Source organism: Bos indicus, chromosome 2 (assembly GCF_029378745.1).
Source record: "Bos indicus isolate NIAB-ARS_2022 breed Sahiwal x Tharparkar chromosome 2, NIAB-ARS_B.indTharparkar_mat_pri_1.0, whole genome shotgun sequence".
Classification (NCBI taxonomy): Eukaryota; Metazoa; Chordata; class Mammalia; order Artiodactyla; family Bovidae; genus Bos; species Bos indicus.
In genome coordinates, this window is record NC_091761.1 from 130,044,940 (window position 1) to 130,069,775 (window position 24,836).

Here is a 24,836-nt window from a genome sequence, read left to right on the forward strand (position 1 = left end):
CCGGCTGGACCTTCCCCTCGCGCTGACCAGAACCAGCATAGGCCTGGTGCTCCCACTGGCCGGCCGTGCCGGGGCTCAGAGTGCAGCTGGCAGCAAGGCCTGCTTCCCTGCCTGCTCTCGGCACAGCGAGCTGCAGGTCCAGTGATTCTGAGGCGAAGCAGTGTCCTGCCTCCACCCGGGTCTCCGTCTGAAACCTGAGAAAAGGCTGTCTCGGTACTCGAAAAGGATCGGAAAGTTGGGTTGAAAGTTTACAGCTTTCTTTATTCAGAGAACTTTTTTAAGAAGAAAAAAATCACTTTCCCCTACAGGTCCGCAGTCATTAATTTTTAAATTTTTTCTTTTTTTGGCTGGAAGAAGTTTTGATGATGCTGCGATTCCCAAGTACCCGTGCCTTCTTATCTGCTAGGCTCGGCCTCCACGCCCTGCGGGTTGGGCAGCTCCGTAATCTCAGTGGGGTTTTATCTGGTGCCAAGCGGAGGTTCGGTGTCATCTCGTCACTTGCTGATCAAGAGCAGTCCTGGTCTGACAGCTCACGGGGCTGAGCAACCTTAAGAAGACAGAGACAGCCCTGGCAGAAGCAGTGAGGGCCTCACAGGGAGGCCAAGTCTTAAAGGTTTGAGCACCATCTTCTGGTCAGTCATTGGCCTTTGAAAACTTCATTTACTTCCTAACGGGAAGATCCCTGAATTGACAAGCTCAAGCGATCTGCACAGAAAACGAGCACAGAAAACGAGCACGAGGCTGGAGGTGGGAGGGAGCTGCTGAGCTGCCTGCAGAGAGTGGGCCGGTGGCAAGGGCCATACCGTGGCCCTTCCGGCAAAGTGTGATGGCGATAAACGGACTGACCACGACCCGAATCGACCCCCTCCCCTGCTGGTGCCTGGTGATGTGAAATGCGCTTAGAGAGAAGGGGTGGCCTTGTCTCTGGGCGGCCTGTATCGTGAGGGTGAGGGATCAGACAGGGGATCAGCGGCACAAGCTGGCAGGGAGCCGTGCTGGGCGTGGACACGCTACCCTCGCAGACATCAACCTTCTGGCATCAAGGAAAGGAAGATAAATGCTAGCTATTCCCTCTGAACGGCAGGAACCTATATCCATCTAATTGCACTTCATAATGGATTCCATAAACCATTAATTATCAGATTATATTTTGGGAACTGAAGACAAAAAAAAGCTCTGTGAAATTCAGACTCCAGAGGCCCGCTGGCCAGCACTCCCCGTGGCGGCCGAGGAGGGCGCTGCCAGTGGGGCTACACACAGGGCAGCGGAGCCCGGGGCAGCAGGAGGAGTCGGGGGCCTTGGGCACCAGGGGAGGGGCCGAGGCCTCCAGGCTGGGTGGAAGCGTGAGGCTTTGATTAAGGACAGGGGATAAGGGCACCACGGAAACACTGTGGGAACCAGCCTCCAGTGCAGAACACCATGAGGAGTTTCCGGGAGGGCAGGCGTGGTTTGCAGCCACGTGGCCTCACACTGGACACCCGCACGGCTATGGGAAGGGCCGATGGAGCCGACAGGGTGGGCCTCGGCCTGGAAACGAGGGCTTCCTGATGGGCACGCTGCTACCAGGCCTACCGCTGCCGTGCAGGGGCTGGGAGGATGCCAGACGCGAGGAAAGGGATCCTGCACGGCCTGACGGTGCGGTTCTCTTGCTTTTCAATGGCCAGAAGGCCCTGCAGCGTGTGCTGGCCCACTCCGCGGGCCACAGTCCCGCCTGGAACTGCCCCTCCGCATACTGAGGGCTGCCGGCGCATCACACCTGTCCCTCTGATCACCGGCCCTTGCCCCACTGCTCCTTCAGCCTCTGTTTCAGAAGCCACACTCCGCTTGTGGGTGGACAGGGTCACAGAGGCCGCCGCAGGAGGCCTGTGGGGAACAGGCCTGCCAGCCACGGGGGGCGGTTGTGATGGCTACCGATGACTCAGAAGCTGGTTTTATGAGAACAGCCATGCTTCTGCCCCTTCCCAAGGGAGACCACTTAGGCTGGTGTGAAGCTAAGATGCTCAGTACTGTGCCAGGGAGGAGGGGCAACAGGCAAGTGTGGAGCTTTTCCTCCACCGCACACGCAGGACCCCCCTCCCCCAGCCATGAGCAGCCACTCATTTGGCCTCCCCACAGATCAGGGTCACGGTCCCGTCCAGCAAGTCCTCCACGGTCACAGCCACGAGCTCAGAGCTGGTCTGGGCTGTCTGTGAATCCGGCAACGTCACGAACACCTGTGAGCCGGCAAGCTGGGTCTCCTCCAGCGTGACCACCTGCTCCGTCGGGGCCACTGGCTCTGGGGTCTGGATCACCTGCAAGGGAAAGACCGTGAGGCAGGGCTGGGCAGTGTCCACAGCTGGCTCCCCAGAATTTACATGGTCTTTCTCTCACACTGTAATGATGGTATTTATGTTTTCACCTGAGGAGAGCAATTACATGTGCCTAATGGGAAGAGGCAAGTCTAACACACCCGTGATGCAAAAGAGAAGGCAGGCAAACAATTTAAATAACTCTGTGTGCTAAATTGCTATAATTTAGCTCAGTACGCCATCTCAGGGCGCCCGGACTCTATGATTACACACCAGTGAACGTGGGCTCAGTTTCTCACACTGGTTTTCCTGTCTCAAGGGTTACACCACAGAGCTAAGTGCTATGTGAAAGATGCTACTGAATGAAGGTGGTTCATGCCGTGCTCGGACCAGGGAAACGGGGATGGCTGGCCAGAAGCCTCGGCTTGCCGTAGGTGGCGTGTCTGGGCCTTGATCAGGCAGGAGGCCTCACTTGGGAGGCTGGGTGGCTACAGGAGGAAGAACAGGCGGGCAAAATGTGGCTTCTGTCAGCTCCCCCGCACAGCTCACCCGGCTGAGGCACAGGCGTCTACAGGCCACACGCACCCCTTTCAAATGTGCACCAGCTCTTAGAGATGACGCCCCCATCACCGGGAGAACCAGTCTGCTTAAGAACACCTGCTTCCTGCCTGAACCTCAACCTTCTGAGCCACGGAGCTCGGAATAGCTGACGCCGTCAATGCGGAGCGCCCACAGATGGCTCAGCCACCCTGATTCCTGAGGGGCGGCCGAGAGCGGAGAGTGTCCTCCTCTAGACAGGAGTGGAGAGACAGGGACGCCAAGCTCCGCCACGTCTCTGCTGTGAGAGGGGAGAGGCTGACTGTGACGTTCAATAAAAAATCATCTAGGACAGCAGCTTTCAAACTGCCGTTTTCTTTTAGCAACGGACTGTTTTCTGTTTTCCCCTGCAAAGGACATCTTACCAAGAATCCTAATACATATATATATTAAAAAATAAATAAAAGCAGAGCCGTTCTTGAAATGGCAGCAGGAGCAGCACCCGGAGGCCTGGCACCTGCCCTGCCCTCTGCTCTGCACAGGGGCCTGCAGGAACTCGGCCAAAGGGACTGCTCAATGGGACAGGACGGGGCGCAGCCCGGCCAGCTCAGTCCCTCTCTGGTCCATCTGCAATTTACTGTCAATTTACTGTCAATCAACAGAATGGAGCTTCATTTCCTCTTCTGCCCACCCTCTCTGGAAAAGATGGGACGAGCGGTTAAGAGTCCCAGAGACACACAGAGGGGCGGGAGCAAACACAGCCTTGAGACCTGAGAAGAGGTGGGGCTTCCCCCAGAAAAGCCCAGACATTCAAACATGCTCTGAGCCCAGCCCACAGGGGCTATCAAGCTTAGGGCTTTCAACCGAAGGTGATCCCAACAAAGAGCTCACCCACCTCCTCCGAGGGTTCCTGCAACCCTGACCACACCCCATGGTGGTCGCAGAGGGTGAGCGAGGATGTGAATGCGAAGGAGAGGCCCAGGTCATTCTGCTTTTAGAATTCTTTTTCCAGCCTCTCTAGACCCAGGGGCCGTTTCACAGGTAGCCACCAGGTGGTCCAGAGAGATTTCTGCAAGATCCTCCTGGCCATGAAGTCATCACTCACGGGGCCCCTTGAGAGTCCCAGGGAGAAAGGCTAGTTGTCTGAAGGGGCTGCCTCCGGAGAAGCCTCAAGACCCCTGGGCCCGAAACCCCGCACCCAAGGCCCCACAGTCACCTGCACCATCTGCGACTGGGTTTCCGCGCCCAGCACCTTCGGGTGTTCAGACTCCAGGTGACAGTCCAGCTGGGCCTGGGAGGTGAAGAGCTCCCCACAGAGCTCACAGGGGAAGGTGCTCTCCGACTGCTTGAAGTGCTCGGTGGTGACGTGGTGCTGAAGGGCCCCCGGGAAGCGGAAGGTGGCCGCACAGTACAGGCAGCGGAAGGGCTGCGACCCTGCGGGAGGGGGACGGAGGCATGGCTGGGGCGGGGCCGGGAAGGGGCAGGGCGTCCAGAGGCAACTCTTCAGCTTGTGTGGGGCCTGGAGCTTGAACAACTTGGGGAGCCCTCTTTAGGAAAATGAGTACAAATTTACACACACAGGACTGGGGGCAGAGCTTTGGAAAAGTCCCGCCAGAGAGAGGCCCCAAGTCCAGCTTCCTTAGCATCTGATTCAGGCTAAACCTGCGTCTGCCAAAGCCCATTATTCATCGATTCAGTGGTAATGACGCTGTTTTGTCACTTTTAACATCTCTGAAACGGGATCAATGACAGCTGCGCTGCTGCAAGCCGTGGAGGTCGGGTGTGAGTGTCAACCGGCGCTGCGAGCGCACGCCTAAGGGGCAGCATGGAGGCCCGCAGGACGCCTGTCCACTGCCTCAAAGAAAAGCCCCGAGACGGAGCGGCGCGTGATTCTAACTCACAGGAACCAAATGTGTGCTAAATGAGAGGTCAGGGTAGGACGGTCAGCTGCATTCCCGAAGAGGAATCAGAAGAGACTAGCTGTACTAATGCTCAGGAGACCAAAACCGCAGGCGTCACCATGCGCCCCCCGACTGGCGCCCTTGACGGCAGAGGACAACCCCGTGCGGAATAACACGCATGGCAACAGTCTCACCTGAGTGCTGCTCTGGGAAGCCGAGTTCTTATGTTAATCAACTTACTTAACGGCAGATGAGAGTGTATACAAATCTACGTCAAAGTGAGCTCAGAGCAGGACTCAGGATAACCAGTTTTTCTAATGGTTCATTAAAAATGGTGCCTCTTAAATAACTGGCATTTAGGTTTGATGGGACACAGCAGGAACAAGGCTAATCACAGGTGATGCTGAGATGCCTCCCTGCGCGGGGCCTGCACTAGCGTGTTTGGCTCACAGTTACCCTGTGAGGTAGGCAGTACCGTCGGCCCCGTGTTGTGGATGAGGACAACTCGGCTGTCGCTTGGCCTGGGCTGCACAGCTGTAAGGCGACGGGGAGGGGCACAGCCCGGGCTGCCCTGCCCTGGGGCGCCTCGCGGGCACCGACCTGAATGCTGGCACTTGACGTGGACCTGCAGCAGCGCGGGCGTGGGGAAGAGCTCCTTGCACTGGTCACACTCGTGGAACTTCACGTCTGCGTGGTGCACGAGCAGAGGCATGGCGGAGAGAGTGAAAGGAAGACGCTCGCAGTCTGGGGAGTAACGGGGCTGGGGCGAGGGCGCACAGTGGCGGGCATCTGCCAACTGCTAGGAGCCCGACATGTACGCTAGGGGCTGGCCCAAAAGTTCGTTCGGTTTTTCTGCCCAATGTTGGCTGCTGGCCAACCCAAAACACCAGCGAAATGTGTGGTAAAGAGCGCCAGAATGCCTGGATGTAAAGGGGATTACTGCAGAATCAGAGGAGGAAACACTGGTGCTTAGCAACATGCCACGTGCTCAGGAAACCCTCCCTGAGTGCGAGCTGCTGTCATTCTGGCCCCATTTACCGGCCACACAGGTGTGAATAATCGACCTTCTGAAGAGCAGGTAACGGGTTCAGAGCGAGGGGTCACTTTCCAAGGTCACACAGCAGAGTCAGGATTCCCACCCCGGCCTGCGTGCCACCCAGGGACGGTGGGACTCACGCTGCTCGAGGTTCCACAACCTCTGCCACTCAAGCCAGTGTCATGGGTAGACTGACTGACGTGGCACCCGCGGGCGTGCCGGGGCACGACGGGGAGCCACCGAAGCACCCCGTGCTCCAGCACGGGGAGGAGCGATTCGGGGCTGGAGCCCAGGGCGCTAAGCCACAAGTCCCTCCCACTCGCCAGCCCCCACTCCCCGTCCGGGCACCCCAGCTCCACCTGCATGCTCCGTTTTGATGTGCTTCTTGTGTTCGAGCGTGTTGGAGAAGGTTTTGTCACAGGAGCTGCACTGGAGGGACGAGAACTTGGAAGATCGATGGTTCTGAGCAGCAAACACATCCGGGTGGTGGGTCCGATTGTGGTACCACAAGCCCGACAGTTGCTGAAAGGAATGTGGCAAGCGTCAGGTCTTAAATGTTCTGGCAAGCCAGAGAGTTCACAAAGACTCAGGAGAGACAAGCGCTTCCAGGGAAGCTTACGATCTGGAGTCCCACTCTCTTTTTTTTTTAAGGAGTCTACCTGAGCAAAAATTGATTTGAATAAGGCAGCAGCCAATCTTAGCAGACAGAAAGGAGCTCTGAGGAGTGGGGAGCCCATTTAGTCAACCGGAGTCTCACTCTTACCCATCACCGTGAAAGCTGACAGGCGAGGGAAGGCTTGTTCATGGGAACAAGGCGCCCGTGTATTTACTGAGGCCACTACAGGGCAGGGCTGGGCCCTTCAGAAACGCAGCCTCACAGTAAGCCTAGGAGGGAGGCGCTAGGCTCTCTGCAGTGCCCAAGGTCACACGATTAGCAAACAGAAACACCAGGAGTCACACCCTGGCCTGCCGACTGGAGAAACTGTCCTTCACCATCCAGCTGTCTCTCAGAGGCCCAGGGTGCAGCAGGGAAACCTGGAGAGAGGCTGCTGTGCCAGCTCCGAAAGCCAGTGTCCCTTCTTCTCGGGTGCCAGAGCGGCGCTGTGACACTCTTCCCACAGTTCCAGGGTTTCCTAGAGACTCAGCCCAGGTCTCACCCGGCTCTGCAAATCCAACGTCTCAGCACAAGGCTCAGAACAAAGCTAGCTGTCCATTTCAGTTGAGCTGAAATGAGCTGCTGGGCATTTCTCTGTACCCAAATGTTACAGACGCCAGCAAGGGCCATCCTCTGCTCTGTGGTCTCAGAGAGCTTTTCATAGATGTGGTTTCTTTTTAGATCCATATGGGGTTTCACTTAATTACACAGCGAACTCTAAGGTAAAAAAACAAAAACAGAGACAGAGCTCTTCCCTAGGAGTTAAGGGAAAAAAAAAGAAACCCACAAAACACCAGTAATTCCGCTAAACAAGATAATTCCAGCTATTGTCATCCTCACATCCCTTGACACACGGATCAATAGGTTCCAAAGAATGTTGAGTATCCAGGGGAAAAGCAGCATTCAGTTCAGGACAAGGCTGAACTCTAAGAGAAGGAGGGCAAGGAGTCTTGGCTCCAATTAAGCTCCCCGCAACCCCACTCTGCCCAGTCACGGCAGAGGAGCGAGTAAGCCATGAGCTGCATGCTTCTTGAGAACCAGCCGCCCGGTCATATCCTGGAGACGAGGAATGTCCCACAAGCCGCCAGCCCCGGGGGGCCGAGGGAGACCAGAGGGAGGGCGGAGGTGGGGGGGCGGGCTGGGCAGGCTCCCGCCGGGGCCAGGCTCACCTGGTAGGCCTTGTTGCAGATCCCGCAGCTGAAGGGCTTCCCCCCGACGTGGGTCACCATGTGTCGCTCCAGCATGGACGGGGCGCTGAAGATCTTGCCGCACGTCGGGCAGGGGTGGTACTCCTTGGAGTGCACCTCGTGGATGTGCTTGCGGTGGTCCTGCAGGGTGGGGAAGCTCATCCTGCACTTCTTGCAGTCGTATGGGTCTTCGATGTCTGGTGGGCGGGGGAGACACCACAGGCAACAGTCAGTGAGAAGCGGCTGGCTGTGTGCAGTTCCAGAGGCAAGTCTGCTCAGAGGTCACGCGGGGCCACGGGTCCAAGGGCCGGGAGCCACTGCATCCACCACCCAAGCGCCTTCCACCTCCGTCCTGGGTCGGTGGTGAGGCTCTTCTGAGGCTTCTGGATTAAGCACCATTTAGAGACTGAGCATTTAAGGACTGATGCTGAAGCTGAAGCTCCAATACTCTGGCCACCTGATGCAAAGAACTGACTCATCTGAAAAGACCCTGATGCTGGGAAAGATTGAAGGCAGGAGGAGAAGGGGATGACAGAGGATGAGATGGTTGGATGGCATCACTGCCCAATGCACATGAGTTTGAGCAAACTCCGGGAGTTGGTGATGGACAGGGAGGCCTGGCGTGCTGCAGTCCACGGGGTCACAAAGAGTTGGACACAACTGAGCGACTGAACTGAACGGAGCATTAAGCAGTTTAACCTCGATTCCTCACTTCGAATCTTACAAGTCAAACTTCGTTTTACTATTTTCCAGAAAGCATGGCTCTTCCCTTCCCCGGATGGTGGTGGGCGTTGTGAAGTTTTCTAATTCTCTACAGAGACTACCTGCAGGTCACTCCTGAAGCATCTCTCTACAGAGACTACCTGCACATCACTCCTGAAGCATCTCTCTACAGAGACTACCTGCACGTCACTCCTGAAGCATCACTACTTCCTTTGCGGTCAGTAGGATGACTCAAGAGGAGGAATGCGTCCTTGATCCCCACTTTAGATTCAACGACAGAAACATTTTCCTGAGCCGTGTCTGCTAAGTGCCAAATGATGGGTGAGTTTTAAGTGCCCTCCATGCCCTCATTCACTCAACCCTTCCAGTAACCCTATGTGCAGATGCTATGACCAGTCCTACTTTACTGATTAGGAAAATCGAGCTTTAGAGAATGGCATGAGTAGGATGCCTCGGAGCTGGGTAACAAGGCCACCCTCTGCACTGCGTGCTTAACTGGACAAGGCAACTCCTTGGGGGAACCTCAAGAATGAGAACTGGCACTGACGAAGGCTACATTTGCCAGCCCTGTGGCAGGAGACTTCAGTCCATTCTCTGAACAGAAAGTAAGATATTTTAATAATAAAATCCTTTGCCCACAAGAAAGGCCCAGCCCACAAGCCAATCTCCTGTGTGCTCTGCTGATTCAGATTAGCTTGGGAATTCCGACATGCAGCAGCACTCGGGATCGTTAACTAGTTTCCCTGCGGATATGAGCTCGTGAGATCTCAGATTCACACTGTCTTCTAAGACACCTGACGGAATTCTCCAGAAGCAGCGAGGAGACCATGAAACAGGCAAGAACAGTCGACGAGAGAGGGGCCTGGATGCTGGACCGGCTGCAGGTGACGCGCGCCAAGTCATGGCAGAGTGTTCAGGGTCTACTCTATTCTGGAAATCAATGAAGTCTGCCCCTCTCCTGACCCCACGTAACGCTACTGGGACACTGTGACTGGAGCAGAATGCCACTGAGAGAGGCTGAGAGGACTTCCAAGTTGTGGCACTGGCTCCAAGCCAGATCTCACCCATCTGCAAGTCTACGGCAACTAGATCTGCTGGGCAACCTTGTAAACTCCTTGCGGGGAACGGGGGGTCGGGGTGGGAGGCACTTTACGTTTTCCTGCACTGCCCAGTGTCCAGCCACATGCTGGGTACATGCAGGCTCTGGCCAAGTGCCTTGCTGGCCAGCTGACAACAGGCCTGAATGTGTTGACAGAAAGCACATGTTTGTGAGATACTGTATTTGCCAACAGCTAGAAACTGGTGAGTGGGGAACACAGGCAGGGAGGGAAAAGGGAAGAAGGGAGTGCAAGGTGCAGGGCGTGAGAAAGGAGACGGGCTCTGACGGTCTGACAGATGGCGCCGGAGACGGCTGCTCGTCACCAACGCGACCTGGCGTTCACTGCACTCCTGTGCGTCAGGCGTGGGGCGTCACGCTCTGGGTGTGAGATCGCTGCTGCTCTCACAGCAGCCCAGTGTGGTGTTCACTGCACTTCCTGTGCGTCAGGCGTGGGGCGTCACGCTCTGCATGTGAGACCGCTTCTGCTCTCACAGCAGCCCAGTGTGGCGCTCACTGCGCTTCTGTGCATCAGGCGTGGGGCGTCACGCTCTGGGTGTGAGATCGCTGCTGCTCTCACAGCAGCCCAGTGTGGCAGCATGACCACTTCCTCCAGCTTACAGATGGGGCGGAGCTTAGCGAGATAAGGAAATCTGTTTAAGGCCTCGAGGAAGTAAATGGCAGAGTAGTCAAGATTCAAACTCAGGCCCGTGTGATTTCAGACCTGGGCTCTTAAGCCCCTGCCGGACTGTGCTGATCACGCGCCTGCTACAACTAGAGCAGCTGGAGACGGGGTGACCGCGGATGTCTCCTTGATGGCCTCTTGACAATGAGTGCGTGCGTGCTCAGTTGCTTCAGTTACGTCCGACTCTTGGTGACCCCATGGGCTGTAGCCCACCAGGCTCCTCTGTCCATGGGATTCTCCAGGCAAGAATACTGGAGTGGATTGCCCTGCCCGTCTGCAGGGGATCTTCCCAACCTGGGTACTGAACCTGCATCTCCTGTGTCTCCTGCATTGCAGGCGGATTCTTTACCCACTGAGCACAGGGGAAGAAACCCTTTCTTGATGATGGGGGATCATAAAATCTCCTCTCCCTCCCTGCCGCGTGTGTAGAACGGACATGTGTCTCTACCTGTAGCAGTTCTAGTCAAAGGGGACAAAGACGGGGCAGACCCCACTAACTGAGTGAAGAGGATGCTGGCAGCAGGCTTTTAAGGAGCAGGGCGAGGGGCCACACATTACACATTAATTCACAGTGTCTGGGCTGCTCCTGGGGGAAAGGCAGGTTATGAACAGGAGGAGAGTGGGGAGAGGCGGGGTGGGAGGAGAAGAAAGCAGCTCAGTGGACAAATGGGAAATATTCTGAGGCCCTGTGAGCCTGTCTGTCACAGAGGCTCTTTCCTTCAAACATAATTGGCCTCTGTCAGCCAAGCAGAGCCAGGTGGGCTAAACCAGGAGACAAGGAAATAGCCCAGACGGGGAAATGAGGCATCACACAGAGACACGTTAAAATGGGATTCTTCTGGAAATAGCAAACAGGGACTCCAGCTTTTTGCAGGAGGACAGGGGAGGGGAAGGCGCTGAGCAGGGGCCCAGGAGGGTGGAGAGACAGGCGCTGTGAGGACTGCTGCGTGCCTTCCCAGGGCCTGACGTCCGCAGCCTCAGTACATACTGTGAAAGGTGTGCAGGTGGATGGAAAGGCCGTTGGCCTGCCGGAAGCCCTTGCCACAGTCTCTGCAGACATACGGCTTGTCGCCGGTGTGGGTCCTCACGTGGCGGGACAGCTCGATGGACTGGGCAAACACAGCATCGCAGTACTGACAGGCGTACATCTTCCCTGGAGATACACGGGAGTCTATCAGAGCCAGCAGTACACACGTAGGGCATTCATAAAAACACGCTCACATTCTAAGGCACACGGCAGGGAAAGAGAACCTGGGAGGTGACAGGGAAACACCAGGAATGTGCAAGGCACTGGGTGCGAGGTCTGGGCCATCCGATCAGATGGCACCTCACCAACGCAGCTGACCGCAGAGAGGGCAGCAGTGTGGTCCCCCTGCCCTGAGGGGAAGGACAGAGTTCTCCCCACACAACTAGCCGTCTGTTAATCGGGCCACTGCAAGTGTGGAAGAGCTTATTCCATTCCCAGGAAACGGATATATTCTTGAGCCCAGGAACACCTGAGTCTGGAGCCCTTAGCAAACACGTAGGGGAGAAACGCATATAGAAATGACAGACGCGGCTTCAGAGAAGAATCAAAGTTTTCTGCCAGCAACTTGCTCTAAAGATTCTCCTGCCTTCTCTATTTTCTCACGCATGGGATGAAAATACAATGACCAGACTAGACTGCCAAAGAGTATTAGAAAACACTGGTAAAGAGCATGTCAGGAAACCTGGTACTTGTTAAAAAAAAAAAAAAAAAAAAAAAAAGCTAAAAAACAAGTGTACCTCCAATCTCCCTCAGGGGCCAACACCAAAGGGGGAAAACCTGTAAGGTTACGGTCCAGATCCCCCAGATCGCAGGGTCGACCTTAACTAGGGGGATCAACCTCATTCTCATTTTTTGTATGTTTACCCTTTGGAATAAAATTTTGTTAGGAAAGAAAAGGGTTTCTAGAACCAAGAACTGAAGTTATTGAGAAGCCCAGGACTCAGCCTTTGGCCTTCTTCTCCACCTCCACCTTCTGGATGATCTCATCTCAGAGCCTTGCATTCCATCTGTACACTCACAGCTCCCACATTTAGAGCATCAGGTCCAGACTTACAGTCACTGCCTACCAGTCTCCTTCTCCACTTGGAAGTCTAAGAGGTTATCTCAAATTATCATGTACCAAGACAGAGCTCCAGATTCTCTACCACACACACACACACACACACACACACACTCTCTCTCCTTCTCCCTCCAGTTTCCCCCATTTCCTTAAAGGGCAGCATCACTTGCCTGGTTGCTCCTGTCCAAACCCCTAAGCCATCCTTAATGCCTCTCATTCCCTCACATCCCACATCTAATCCATTCTCCATCCTGTCACTTCCACTTTCAACAATACAGCCCCCAACTTGAACGTTTTTTTACACCTCTCCCAACACAGCTCTCATCAAAAAGCCCATCACCTCCACAATGGACTAACCATCTCTTTAAAGCCCAGCACCTCCACGACGGATTAACTGTCTCTTTGTTTACACTATACGCCTGCCTTGTTAAGCCTTATTGTCCAGAGCGGTCAGAGTTAACCTGAAAAACTGTGCGTCAGATCCTATCCCTCCTTGTGGTGGACAGAACAAAGGTCCCAAAGAGGTCCACACCCTCGGCCCTAAGGCTGGTGCGTGTCACCCTACATGGCAAAAGGGACTGGGTAGATGCGACTAAGGATCTTGAGATGACGGCACCCTGGGTCACCCCAGTAGGCCCAGCTGGAATCTCAAAGGTCCTTCGAAGAGGCAGGGAGGACAGGCAAGGCGGGGCACAATGACGAGGCAGAGACTGCAGCTACGGAACCCCCTCCGGCAGCTGCGAGAAAGGCCCGTTTTGGATTTTTAACCTTCAAAATGGTAAAAGATAATACACTGATGCTGTTTCAAGCCACTGTTTCTGGAAATTTTTTACAGCAGCAATAGAAACTAACACTCCTCACATTAAAAGTCAAGTCCTCACCTTGGCTCCTAAGATCCTGTAAGAGCCGGCCTTTGGTGACCTCTCTGAGCTTATTTCTCAACACTGGACCCTTGTGGACTGTGCTTCAGCCCCTTCTAGTTCTCTCGGGCCCCTCTTTCACACCCATGTGGGATGTGGGGGGTGTGGTCCGCATCATGATGTTCTTCTCCCAGATCTTCCACTGGTTCCCTCTTCACTGCGTTCAGGTTTCTACTCAGATCTCATCTGCCCTCACTGTTGACACAAGCACACAGGCCCGACCCCCACCGCTACTGCTTGCTTGGCTTTATTTTCCCTCACTGAAATGGCTACTATCTGACTTTATATTAGGCATTGATATACGGTCAGTTTTACCCACTGGAAGGTAAGTTCCACGAGGGTGTGTATAGTTGCACTATCTCTAGTGCCTGGAATGATGCTCAAGAAACTCATTCACTCTGTAAATGTTTATTGAGGGCCTCCTCTCTCTGAGCACTATTCTAAGTTCCACAGATACAGCGGAAGGAGGGGAAAAAAAGACTGAGTGCTCTACCCTCGTGCAGCTTGCATTCTAACAGGGGGAAAATCAACTATAAACAAAATAAATTAAGACGGGAGATGACAGACTGACCCTATGGTAAGCTCGATGGAGAAGACCAGCGCAGGGGGGCTGGAGTGCTGAGACTTCACACAGGGAGGGCAGGAGAGGCCTCACGGGAAAGGTGAGGCATGCGCGAGGACCTGCAGGTGGGGACGAAGTGAAGCCTGGAGGCGTCTGAAGGCAAGGCCTTCCAAGCAGAGGAACAGCCAGAGCACAGGTCAGCAGGAGGTGCCCCGCCGGTCAGAGGCCTCGAAGGGAGACTGCAACAGGTGGAACAGGGCGAGCCAGGGCGAGCAGTGAGGGATAAGGTCGGAGGGGCATCAGGGGGCTTGATCAGGAGACTAGCAGGCTACCTTCAGAGTTCACACTAACTGAGGTGATATACCTTTGTGGGGCTTTGAGCAGAGAAGTGACCTGCTACAGTTTAGCCTTCAGAGGCTCACTTGGGCCTGCGCGTTGAGCACAGAGAAAGCTGCCCAGAGAAAGGGGGCGAGAGGCGGAGACCAGTTAGGATGCGACAACAGTGATCCAGGGGAGATGATGGCGGCATCTGTGCTCATGTGTATCTGCTCCAAAAGATGTGCAGCCTCCTCTGGGAAGCCTTTCCTGACCACACACCTCCTCCCCTCCCACTGGACTAGAAGCCCTTACACCCGCCTTCCGTGTGTCCCTGTAATGGTTTTATTCCACCTAACACCACTGAGGTCTCTGTCGCTAGAGACACTCGAGACCATCAGCTCCGTGCTCACAGGGATTCCAGGTAAGACACTTAGCACCCGCCACTGCCTGATCCACAGCGTGTGCTCAACCACAGTTTTCTTATGCTTGACCTCCACCTCGAAGCCCATGGGATTCCTGGCTTTATGTAAATTCTGTAACCGTAAGTCACCATATTATGTCAGCTGGCCACTCTTTAGACTCTCACCATAAGCATCTTACATGTCTGTGCACAAAGGTTTTCCCATCATCTGTGGGCCTGGAGATTCTGTCTGCTTTTGATCTACCTGAGACTTTTTATCATGCCTAATTTCCAGTGGGTTTCTAGGCAGCTCACACTTAATGCTTGCAGGAAGAATGAAGACGTCCTCCACGCCTTACCTTCTGAGTGCTTCTTCTTGGTGTGGTAGGCCAGGGCAGAGGCCTGGGTGAAGGTCATCAGGCAGTGCTTGCACATGAACGGCCGGTCCCCCGTGTGAAGGCGAAGGTGGTTCTTCAGGGTGGAATTGGCCGCAAACTTTGCCCCACACTCTTCACAGGAGAATGGCTTCTCATCAAAATGCTCCGTCAGTTTGTGGTACTGCATGCCTAGGGAAGCCGTGCCAGGGACCGGAGATACGAGTGATCAGAGCTATGAATCCAGCAGGAAGACACACCTGAGCACTGCCAGGCCAGGCCTCGAGAGAGAGCACGGCATGAACTCACTTTTCTGTTTCATTAGGTCTTAGGCAAGGGAAAACAATCTACTTCTGCTGGTTTCTAGGACGCTTGTTTACTCTCCAGAAACCAGCGATACTTGGAAACCAGAGTATCAGGTGAGAAAGAGCTGGCTATCGTTATGAATAACAACAGCCACAGTTTACTGAGCACTAACTCTGCTGAAGGCACTGCACCAGATGTCTCAGCTACACTGTCTCAAATCTTCATGAAAGCGAAATGTCGCTCAGTCACGTCTGACTCTTTGCGACCCCATGGGACTGTACAGTCCATGGGATTCTCCAGGCCAGAATACTGGAGTTGGGAGCCTTTCCCTTTTCCAGGGGATCTTCCCAATGCAGGGAATAAACCCAGGTCTCCCGCACTGCAGGCAGATTCTTTACCAGCTGAGCCACCAGGGAAGCCCTAAATCGTCATAACGTCCAAAACAGTGGGTGTTAATCAGGGTACCTATTTGACAGAGGGGGAAATGAAAGCTCAGGATGCCGATTCCCAAGCTCCTGCTCTTCTCAAAACAGTCCCCTGCCTCTGCTTTATTTTCTAAGCACTTACATAGTCCTTCCCGTATCCTGGAGGCAAGGCCTGGAATCCAAACTACAACACAGTAAGTGCCTTACGTATGAATCTTCGGGTTGCGAACTTTCAAAGACGCAAACGTGCCCCTGTATGCCAGCTGCTGAACTGGACCACTGTATTTTTCAAGGTACTGTACTGTAAGATTTGAAAGGTTTTCTGTGTTTGTTTTTTATGTACTGTTTGTGTGAAAAGTATTATAAACCCATTATAATACAGTACTACACAGCTGATCCTGTTAGCAGGGCACCTAGGCTAACTGTGCTGGACTTAATGCACGTGCTCTCAGAACAGGAGTCGTTCGTATGTAGGGGACTCACTGTGTTTGAATTACCATCCTCCGTGACCACGCCTTCCTGAACATACCTGAGGCATGAGCAAATTCCCGTCCGCAGAGGTCACACGTCACTGGGAGCCTCTTCTTCTTCTTCTTGGGGACGCTGGGCTCTCCACCCGCGCCGTGGGCCTCCAGCTGATGCTTCTCCAGCTCCTTCTTGGAGTCCTTGGTCTCGTTACACTCCGTACACTGCACCTGCCTGCTCCTGGCCACCCGGCAGCGCTTCGTGTGCACCTTGAGGCGGCAGTAGAAGTGGAAGCTCTTGTCGCAGGCCTTACAGACGAAGCTCTTCTTGGCAGAGTCTGGGGAGGCGGACGCGTCTTTCTCCTGTTGTTCGGGCAAGGCAGCCGTCTCGCCTTGACTGTCCTGGTTTCCAGGCTGGCAGTCTTCTCCAGCTGGCTTTTCACCTGCTTTGTCCTTGCCTTCAGAGTAAAATTTACCACTCACTGTCCACCTTTCCTTCTCTCCCTTTTCCTGAGTAAGGAAACCTGTGCAGGAGAGAGAGATCGCATGGCTCTGGGAATTCTCCTGGCTTCTACTTTGCTTTCTAACTTTCCTTCTTTGGGGGAGACTGGAAACTACTTAGGACCCTCATCAAACTCTAATGAAATATCATCGTCATCTCTTCTCTCTGACAAACACAAATCACATCTGTGGTCTATGATATCTCTAAGTATTCGCGAGCACACAAAATAAATAAGGTAGTGATGGATGAACTCTTCTATGAACTGCTGCCTCTTCTCTCCAACAAGGAGACAAGCTGGGGCCTAACAGGACCCCACCAGCCGTTTCTTACCAGCGCACGCTAACTCCCGCATGACGGGCTGCAGGCCTGGGGAGGATCTGTGGATGCTGCACAGAAGCTGACATATTTCAGTGGCTGAGATGGATTTTTCCGCAGCTCTGCTCAGCAGTGCTCCCAGGGAAGCTTCGGGGCTGGCTGTCTCAGAGGAGCTGCTCAGAATCTAAATGAATACCACGAGACCAAGGTTTGTGGTTAACATCAGCAGATTTTTTCTATGGTTTTCAACTTAGAAAACAAAGCTAATTTCAGAGAGGCATTGCCCCATCTATAATAAATAACACGTTTCTCGCTATACATATAGCGGAGGGCCCCCCCTTTTCTCCAAGCGCAGGGAAATTCACAAAATTTAAACAAGGAGACACATGTGAAGACCACTGTGCAAATGCAAAGGGGCAAGCAAGGAACCGTTGAGGATTTTCTACGAGAAACCTTCTCAGAAAGCAGGAGTCTCATAAAGAACTTTTCTAGATCTCAGTATCAAATGCTTGGGGAGAGCTATAGGACATGGCTGCTGGCATTTCTGTCTCGAAGACTGAGATAATTTTTCATTGTATATAACGGTCTCAGTGTCGGGAAGCAATTCTGCATGATCAGTGCAGGCTTCACATTTTTAGATACTTAGATGTACCCTTTTAAACATCATTTTCTTTCATAAAGAAACTCAGCTTTTTAAAGAAGGTTCAAATAGGGGCTTTAAAGAGGCCAAGAATATTATTTCAAAGCCACCCTCTCAGAATGTTAGAGCTATCAGCAGAAAGAATCGGTATGCTGAGAAATAAAACTAAACCATCCGCAGATGGCCAAATGGAATTTTCATTTTGGGGGATATTTTATTTCTGCTCTTTTCAAGTCTATCTAAATAAACCTGATGTCCCTGGAGGCAGGCATGAGACCAATTAGTGAGGCTAAAACTGATCAACGGCAGAAGCCCCATCTCTGAAGTGCGAGGCATGCTGGAGAGTCTAGCAGATGCATCTCTCCTCTGAAGCCCCACAGAAACGTGTGCCATCTTCTGCCCATCTGAAAGCCAGACCAAGGTGGGGCTGTCACCTGTGTAGAGGGTTAGAAACTGCCCTTCTACACACCACAGCCACGCCCATCTGGAGCAAAAAGCACCACAGGTGAATCTGTAGCTAAATTTCATGTTCCTTTATGATGCTTTCGCACTTGAGATGCACATGATCCTGGGATGAACATCCGTGAATTCCCCCCGCCATCCCCACCTGGTTTTTCTGGGACACTGGCCACATTGCGAGAAGCCTTACAGAAAATGAGTTGGCACTATTTGCTACCCCATATGGGCAAAAGCTTTGTTCTTTCTATGTTTATTTTGGCTCTTTCTAGAAGCCAGAATAGAGCGTGTAATAAGACCAATTTTACTTTTCTTCCTCTGAAAAAAGTTGCTTCTTAGAACGTGTGACAGGAGAGTATCATGGTTCCCTCTGAGTTTTCCTAGGTTCAGACGAACAGACTCTGCATCTGAGTCACTTGAACCCGCGTTCCAATCCCGGCTGCTTCTCTGACCGGCTGGCACATCCTTGATCTGCCACTGACCCCTCGGAGCTCCAGGTCCCTTATCTGTAAGATGTGGGTGACACCACCCGCCACGCAGAGTGGGGAGGATTAAAAGAGCGAAAGCATGCCAGATGCCGTTTGGCCCCGGGGCCGCCCACAACAGTCGCTGAACCGGAGCTGGCTCCTCCCCTAGGAGACTCCCCTGGAAGCTGCGTTGTCATCCCCAGCGCACCTCCTTCGCAGTCTCCGCCAGCCGCTCCTCCTCTGAGGCCAGGCATTTGAGCTGAGCCGTTTGCTGGATGGCCTCTAGGATCGACCGGTGATGCCTCAGGATGGTCTCGAAGGCAGCACTTTCTGGGGTCATCACTGAACAGAGAAGGATTGAAAACTCATGAGCAGAACTCTGAGCTCCATTTTTCCCTTTCACCTTTTCTCAACTCAATTCTTCAGCATGAGAATCTATTTTATCTGGCTCCCACCTTGGCAGGGGCCGGGGGAAATGCCAAACAGCACTGGAGAAATGATATTATTAATAGAACTGTAGAATAACTGCCCATATTTTACTTTAAAAGGTTTACAAACTCCCATTTCCTTGAACAAAACTGCCAGTCCTTACTTCTATGGGTTGGGATGTGGAAGACTGAAAGAGAGCTCTATTTTCTGGCAAGACTGACAATAACCTCTGGAGGGGCAAAGCGAGCACAGGGTCCCTGGCACCCTACCTGCCCGGAAGAAAGCGTTAGCGCCGGGCTCCCTTCGTATCTCCTCCATGAGCAGACTCAATGGGCAGGGCTTCGTCTCCTGAGCCACCAGAAGCAGTTGCCAGATGGCCGCTGCAGACACCGTGTGCTTCTCTAGAACTGCTGACATCAGAGCATGGACACCACGAGAACCAGCAGCACGTCTCACGAGCTTCTCCATGACCTTCAGGACGAAGCACAAACACACACGTAAGGCACTTTCTAGCTGGCGGTCCAGCTACAGAACTGCAAGTCTGGGCGTTGAGTCACAGTGAACATATTTCTGGGGAGTTTTTAAACATCCTTCACCTCCTTCAACCTGAGAGATGTTGATGCATGAGAAGGGTTTCCATTCCTTCTTTGGAAAGCCCTTCCTCACATCATTGCAGACATTACAACTACCCTACTTGTCACTCTGCCTTAGCAATGGAATCGCCTTCTATTTCTCCTTCTCTGCTGACTTCCTAGCCTATCATTTCTCAACATGGCTGTGGTGCTTATATAGAATATATATTAAACAAAAAAAATATATATATGTTCATCTTTTCCCTTCTGTCTCATTATGCCCACCCTTCCTCCTTCTCTCTTACCTCTTTTTCTCCAGGGACTATACTCTTCACGTGTGGGATCATTCTTAGTAACACCTGGTTGTCTGTGAAAATCTCAGAGAGGTTCTCATGATACCGTCTCAATAGTTCAATCCCATAATCATCAGGGTTTGCTTGGGCTGTAAGGATATTAGCAAAACAACAATGTTTGATGCGACAAAGCCTCCTTAAGGGCTTCTTCCAGGTGACGTGAGGGGAGTTACAAATGCGGGTGGGGAGCAGATCGGTGTGGGAGCCTGGCCTCCTTTGGAGCACAACTGCAGCTCCTGGCATGGGGCCTCACACACATGTGCTCACGTCTCCTCTGGGCTACACTTAATCACTCACTGCTGCAGGGCCACGAAACCCACCAGCACTTTGAAAGCGCCCAGTGGGAGAAGCTAGTGATTGCTCAACAGGGGGGTAATTAGAAGGCTGCACTTGTAAGAGATTCAGATGTACAGATTCAAGGGATATTATCCATCAAGCCCGAGGTAAAGCATCCACGTGGTGATCCCAAGTACAGGCAGGCACGAGTCGCGAGTGCAGTAGCGAAGCTGACCCATCCTTCTGTTTAGATGCCCTCGGAGCCAATCTGTTAGCGGCTCTCTTTCAAGAGGTCATATTTATTTGAAAGCAAAGAAAAATCAAAACTATCAGGCATTCCCTTTAGCTCTGCAGATATTTAAAAATTTAGTCTCCTCTCTGGCCCAGTAACTCCACTTCTGGGAATCTAGCCTTAAGAAATGATCTGAAGGCAAAAAAAAAAAAAAATCTGCGTACACAGATTTCTGCCACTACGTATACCTATGGCTGGCCCGTGTTGGCAAAACCAGGACAACGCTGGGAAGCAATTACCCTCCAATTAAAGACAGATACTTGCCACTAAGAAGCTTGAGATGACGACGATGAAGAAGATAACTAACATTTACTGAGTGCCTATCCTGTGTATAGTGAAGCCTATGGTTTTTCCAGTAGCCATGTACGGGTGTGAGAACTGGACCATAAAGAAGGTGGAGCGCTGATGAACTGACGTGTTCAGACTGTGGTGTTGGAGAAGACTCTTGAGAGTCCTTTGGAAAGCAAGGAGATCCAATCAGTCAACCTTAAAGGAAATCAACCCTGAATACTCTTTGGAAGGACTGATGCTGAAGCTGAAGCTCCAATACTTTGGCCACCTGATAGCAAACAGCTAACTCATTGGAAAAGACCCTGACGCTGGCAGAAGGAGACGAGGGCAACAGAGGATGAGATGGTTGGATGGCATCACCGACTCGATGGACATGAACTTGGGCAAACTCCGGGACATGGTGAGGGACAGGGAAGCCTGGCAAGCTGCAGTCCACGGGGTTGCAAAGAGTCTGACACGACTTGGCGACTAGACAAGGACAAAATCTGTGCTGAGCTCTGTGCTCAGTGTTTACATCCTATCGCATAGTGGCCATGAAAACGAAGGAGCAGGTACCATTCTTACCCCTGTCTCATGGAGGAAAGAATGAGGTTCAGAAGGGTTACGTCACTTACTCAGGGTCACACAGCTACCAAAGAAGGCAGGATGCAAACCCTGGGAATCTTGATAGACTTCACTGATAGGTTACACGTGCCCCCGGATACGGGCACAAGTAAAACAGCCTATGTATCCTGATGGTGGAAACTATACAGCCTTAAAAAAACAAATCCAGAACTCTAGGGAGTGTTCTGAAATCTGGAGAATGTTTAGGTTACACTGTTAAGTGGGGGAAATGATAAAATGTAGTAGAGTATCTCAACACTGTAAAACTAATGTGACAGAATGTGCTAACACTGACATAACCAAGTGGGATTTGAGGTTCTTTCCTTCTTTATTTTTTGAACAGTTCAGGTTTGTAGAAGGATATGTTATTTCTATCAGCTAGTAAAAATGTTGTCTCACTTCCCAAATACCTTTTTCTGAAACCCACCTCAGTTTCAAATGCTCTGGGATGGGGTGGGTGGGGGGAGTGGGGTGGGAGTGGGATTGGCTAGAGCTGGGTTGTTTTTCTAAGGGATGTGATGTGGACCCATTAACCCAAACTGACTGGACAGGAGGGGTGGTCCACTCTGGGCACTGCTGGAAGCAGACGGCACTCCAGTGGGCGTGAGGGCGTCAGGAAGTGAGTTCCTGCTGCTCATGTTTGTGAGCCCCTCTGCTCCACAGGCGTTCAGCCCCAGGAAAGCTGTACTTTCGTAAACCCTGAACCAGGGGCACATCACAGGGGAGTTTAATGGAGGAGAAATTCTCGGATTTCCAATCCTAACTCCAGAAACGCTGAGAATCACTGATGGGAGACAGCAAGTTTCTCTTTCACAATGGCCTTTCCTAACACTGTCTTATCTCCCCAGTGAGAAGCCAGATGGGGAGTTTTTAGTTATCACTTTCTGTAACAGTGATCCCAGTCCAGAGAGTCAATAATTAACTTATACCTGTGGTGCTCGGCAAAGCGGCTAATTTCTGCAAATTCTCCAGCAGAAGGCCCAAGTCTGGGAACGTCATCTTCACAGCCTGCAGCAGTTTTACCAGACTCTCAGCACTCAGGGTCTTCTCTTCAGACATCCTGTGCAACAACTTTTCTATCGTCTCCTTGGGCGTGCTGCCCTCACAGCAATTCAGAATCACCTGCAGTGGCGAGCAATCAACCCGACACCAGTTACTGGCAATTCTGAGAGTATCTGACACACCACTGGAAAGCCCAGCAAGACTGCATTACCAACTGCCCCGTCTCCAAGTCTTTTCCTGCTCATCTCTAGAGCTAGCTGTCACAGTCTCTTCCTTATTCTGTTTCAATAAAATCCAAAGCATTCTCCAAACAAACAGTTCTATGAAAATCTTTCTCTTTCAACTTCAGGTCTGTGCATATTCTTTACCTCACTGCATTTTGCGAACATATTCTTACGCTAGGCCTATGTGACAGAGCGAGCAGTTTACATCAAAGCTTTAGATTGAGTCTGTTCAGACACTAAGATTGAGAAATCGACCAGCAATTAATAAATACGGTTACAGTGTTTTCCCATTTTATCCAAAAAGTGGCCAGAAGTTGCGAGTTCAGGGCAACGCTATTATTTTCCTTCCTTTATTGATACAGCAATTTGAATATCCAGACACTCCGTTTGTCTGTGGTCTCCAAAACAACCAGATTCAAAGTGCACTTTCAGATTATTTTCCCTGTGCGTTCCTCATTACCCCTCTCCTCCCCAGTGGCCACAGATACCAGTTCCAGCTGTCAGCCCACAGTTCTACCCACTGGTTCTTCCCTGGCATGCTAGAGGGTTCTCTGAGTCAACAGGGCACAGGACTCCAAAGGTTGAAAAGTCAAATCCCTGACAGTTAGTTACTTTATAGCTATTTTCCTATTATAGTAGAACTAATTCTTCATGGGCTGCAACTCACTCTATATAACTTGGTTCTTGTGGATAACTCTGGGGATTATTTCAGTACATGTAGTCTATAGGTTCACAGTAACTGAATCCTGAGGCTTCCCTTGGGAAAAAGCCAGCTCTCAGGGGAAAGAGTTAGGCAGATCAGTCATTGTTGCATGTCAGAGGATGCCACTCTCAAATTACTCCCATTTAAAAAATAATAAAATCAGGTATAAAACCAAATTGGTTTTATATATGTAAAAGGAGTATTATATCTATTAAAGGCATGTATATATATTAATAAATTAAGTTGTCATATTTCTTGTCCATACAGAACACAGTCATTCTCTTTCCTTAAAGTATGTATATTTCCTTAAAATATGCATGTCTCATACATATCAGATTTCTATCAACTAAATGAGACATAATTTAAAATAAGGACTTATACCTAAAAGCTATTCTGATTTCCACGTTACCTCTCAGATCCTAAGCGATAACCTGATCCAAAATGAAGCAGGTGGATACTGTTAAGAGTGAGAAGGAACTGCTAAGCCAGACAGGCCTAGTTTGAAACCAAGTTCTAAAATGTATGGCCTCTGTGACCTTGGGCAAGTTATTTAAGTCTTTAAACCTTAATCTCCTCATCTGCAAAGGAAAATAACAATACCAACTCTTGCACAGTTGTTATGCGGATTCTCTAAAATGAAGTTCCCATTTGTAGAGCTAAGCCTAACTCCTAGGACAAGTGATTGCTAGTAAATGACACTGGTTACCAATATTAATAGGAACCAAGATGCACAGGGGTTAAGACATGTGCTTTGTTCACTTATTCATTAAAAGATCTTTTTTTTAAAAATGTGGACCATTTTTAAAGTCTTTATTGAATTTGCTACAATCTTGTTTCTGTTTTATGCTTTGGTTTCTTGGCCACGGGGCATGTAGGATCTTAGCTCCCCAAGCAGGTATCGAACCAGCACCCCTTCACTGGAAGGTGAAATGCTAACCCCTGGACCACCAGGGAAGTCCCAGATGTGCTGTGTTCAGAAGTCTGGGTTCCAGTGCTGGCCCAGGCAACCGTGCCTTTGGGTGCACTGCTCACACTTCTAAAGCTTCTGTTTCTCCATCTTTAAATTAGGGTAATAGAGGAAATGGCAACCCACTCCAGTTCTCTCGCCTGGAAAATCCTACGGGTGGAGGAGCCTGGTAGGCTATAGTCCATGGGGTCGCAAAGAGTCGGACACAACTGAGCAACTTCACTTTCACTTTTTTCCCCCCATAAAGTTACTACAAGGGTAGAATTTAGTAAGGCTTAAAAGGTCCTCAGCACACTGCTTGGCACACAGAAAGCAATAAATAAGTGGCAGCTATAGTAATTACTATTTCTGTATCTGTTTCCAATCCTGAAGTAAAGAAATGCCTATTTACCACTTCTTACAGCACCCAAGGTATGTTTACAGACTGTGGTACTTGTGATTAGCATCATGCCAGAGGAGAGAAAGTTCCAAAGGCCCGAGACGGCACGCTCCAGATGGTATGAAAACACCGTGCCTATGCGCTCGACATCCCTCTCTGCACTCCTGCCTTATTATGCTCCTCCAATTTTCGTGAGAAAGAGTAGCTTAATGAAGCTCTGGTGGAACCCCAGTCCTAAGAAGTGCTTTTGTGATTTACAACTAATTTAAGTTCTTCTGCTTCAGCCCTTTCTGTCAAGCAAACCGAAAGTGACAGAGGAAAATGACGGTGGGGTCTGCCGGGCTGCGGGGAACGAGGCTGAGTCTGGGCTCTTCCTATAAGGGCTATTTCACCAAGATAAT

The 24,836-nt window shown here is 51.6% G+C and overlaps 1 protein-coding gene across 11 annotated transcripts in view; it reads right to left on the bottom strand.

Annotated features, from left to right (window-relative positions):
* Positions 1-240: 240 nt before the first annotated feature.
* Positions 241-24,836, bottom strand: part of ZBTB40 (zinc finger and BTB domain containing 40) — a 78,108-nt gene continuing 53,512 nt past the window's right edge. For 10 of the 11 annotated variants that reach the window (XM_070777070.1, XM_070777065.1, XM_070777045.1 and 7 more), the window contains 13 exons: positions 22,090-22,282; positions 19,651-19,787; positions 19,043-19,244; positions 18,553-18,686; positions 16,797-16,965; positions 16,030-16,488; positions 14,755-14,961; positions 11,097-11,261; positions 7,587-7,801; positions 6,122-6,284; positions 5,327-5,413; positions 4,042-4,259; positions 241-2,291 (listed from right to left, as the gene is read on the bottom strand). In XM_070777070.1, the coding sequence (XP_070633171.1) occupies positions 2,097-2,291; positions 4,042-4,259; positions 5,327-5,413; positions 6,122-6,284; positions 7,587-7,801; positions 11,097-11,261; positions 14,755-14,961; positions 16,030-16,488; positions 16,797-16,965; positions 18,553-18,686; positions 19,043-19,244; positions 19,651-19,787; positions 22,090-22,282 (2,544 nt within the window). In that variant the 3' untranslated portion in view covers positions 241-2,096. The remainder of the gene's footprint in view (positions 2,292-4,041; positions 4,260-5,326; positions 5,414-6,121; positions 6,285-7,586; positions 7,802-11,096; positions 11,262-14,754; positions 14,962-16,029; positions 16,489-16,796; positions 16,966-18,552; positions 18,687-19,042; positions 19,245-19,650; positions 19,788-22,089; positions 22,283-24,836) is intronic. The other variant, XM_070777073.1, reaches the window with a different exon arrangement.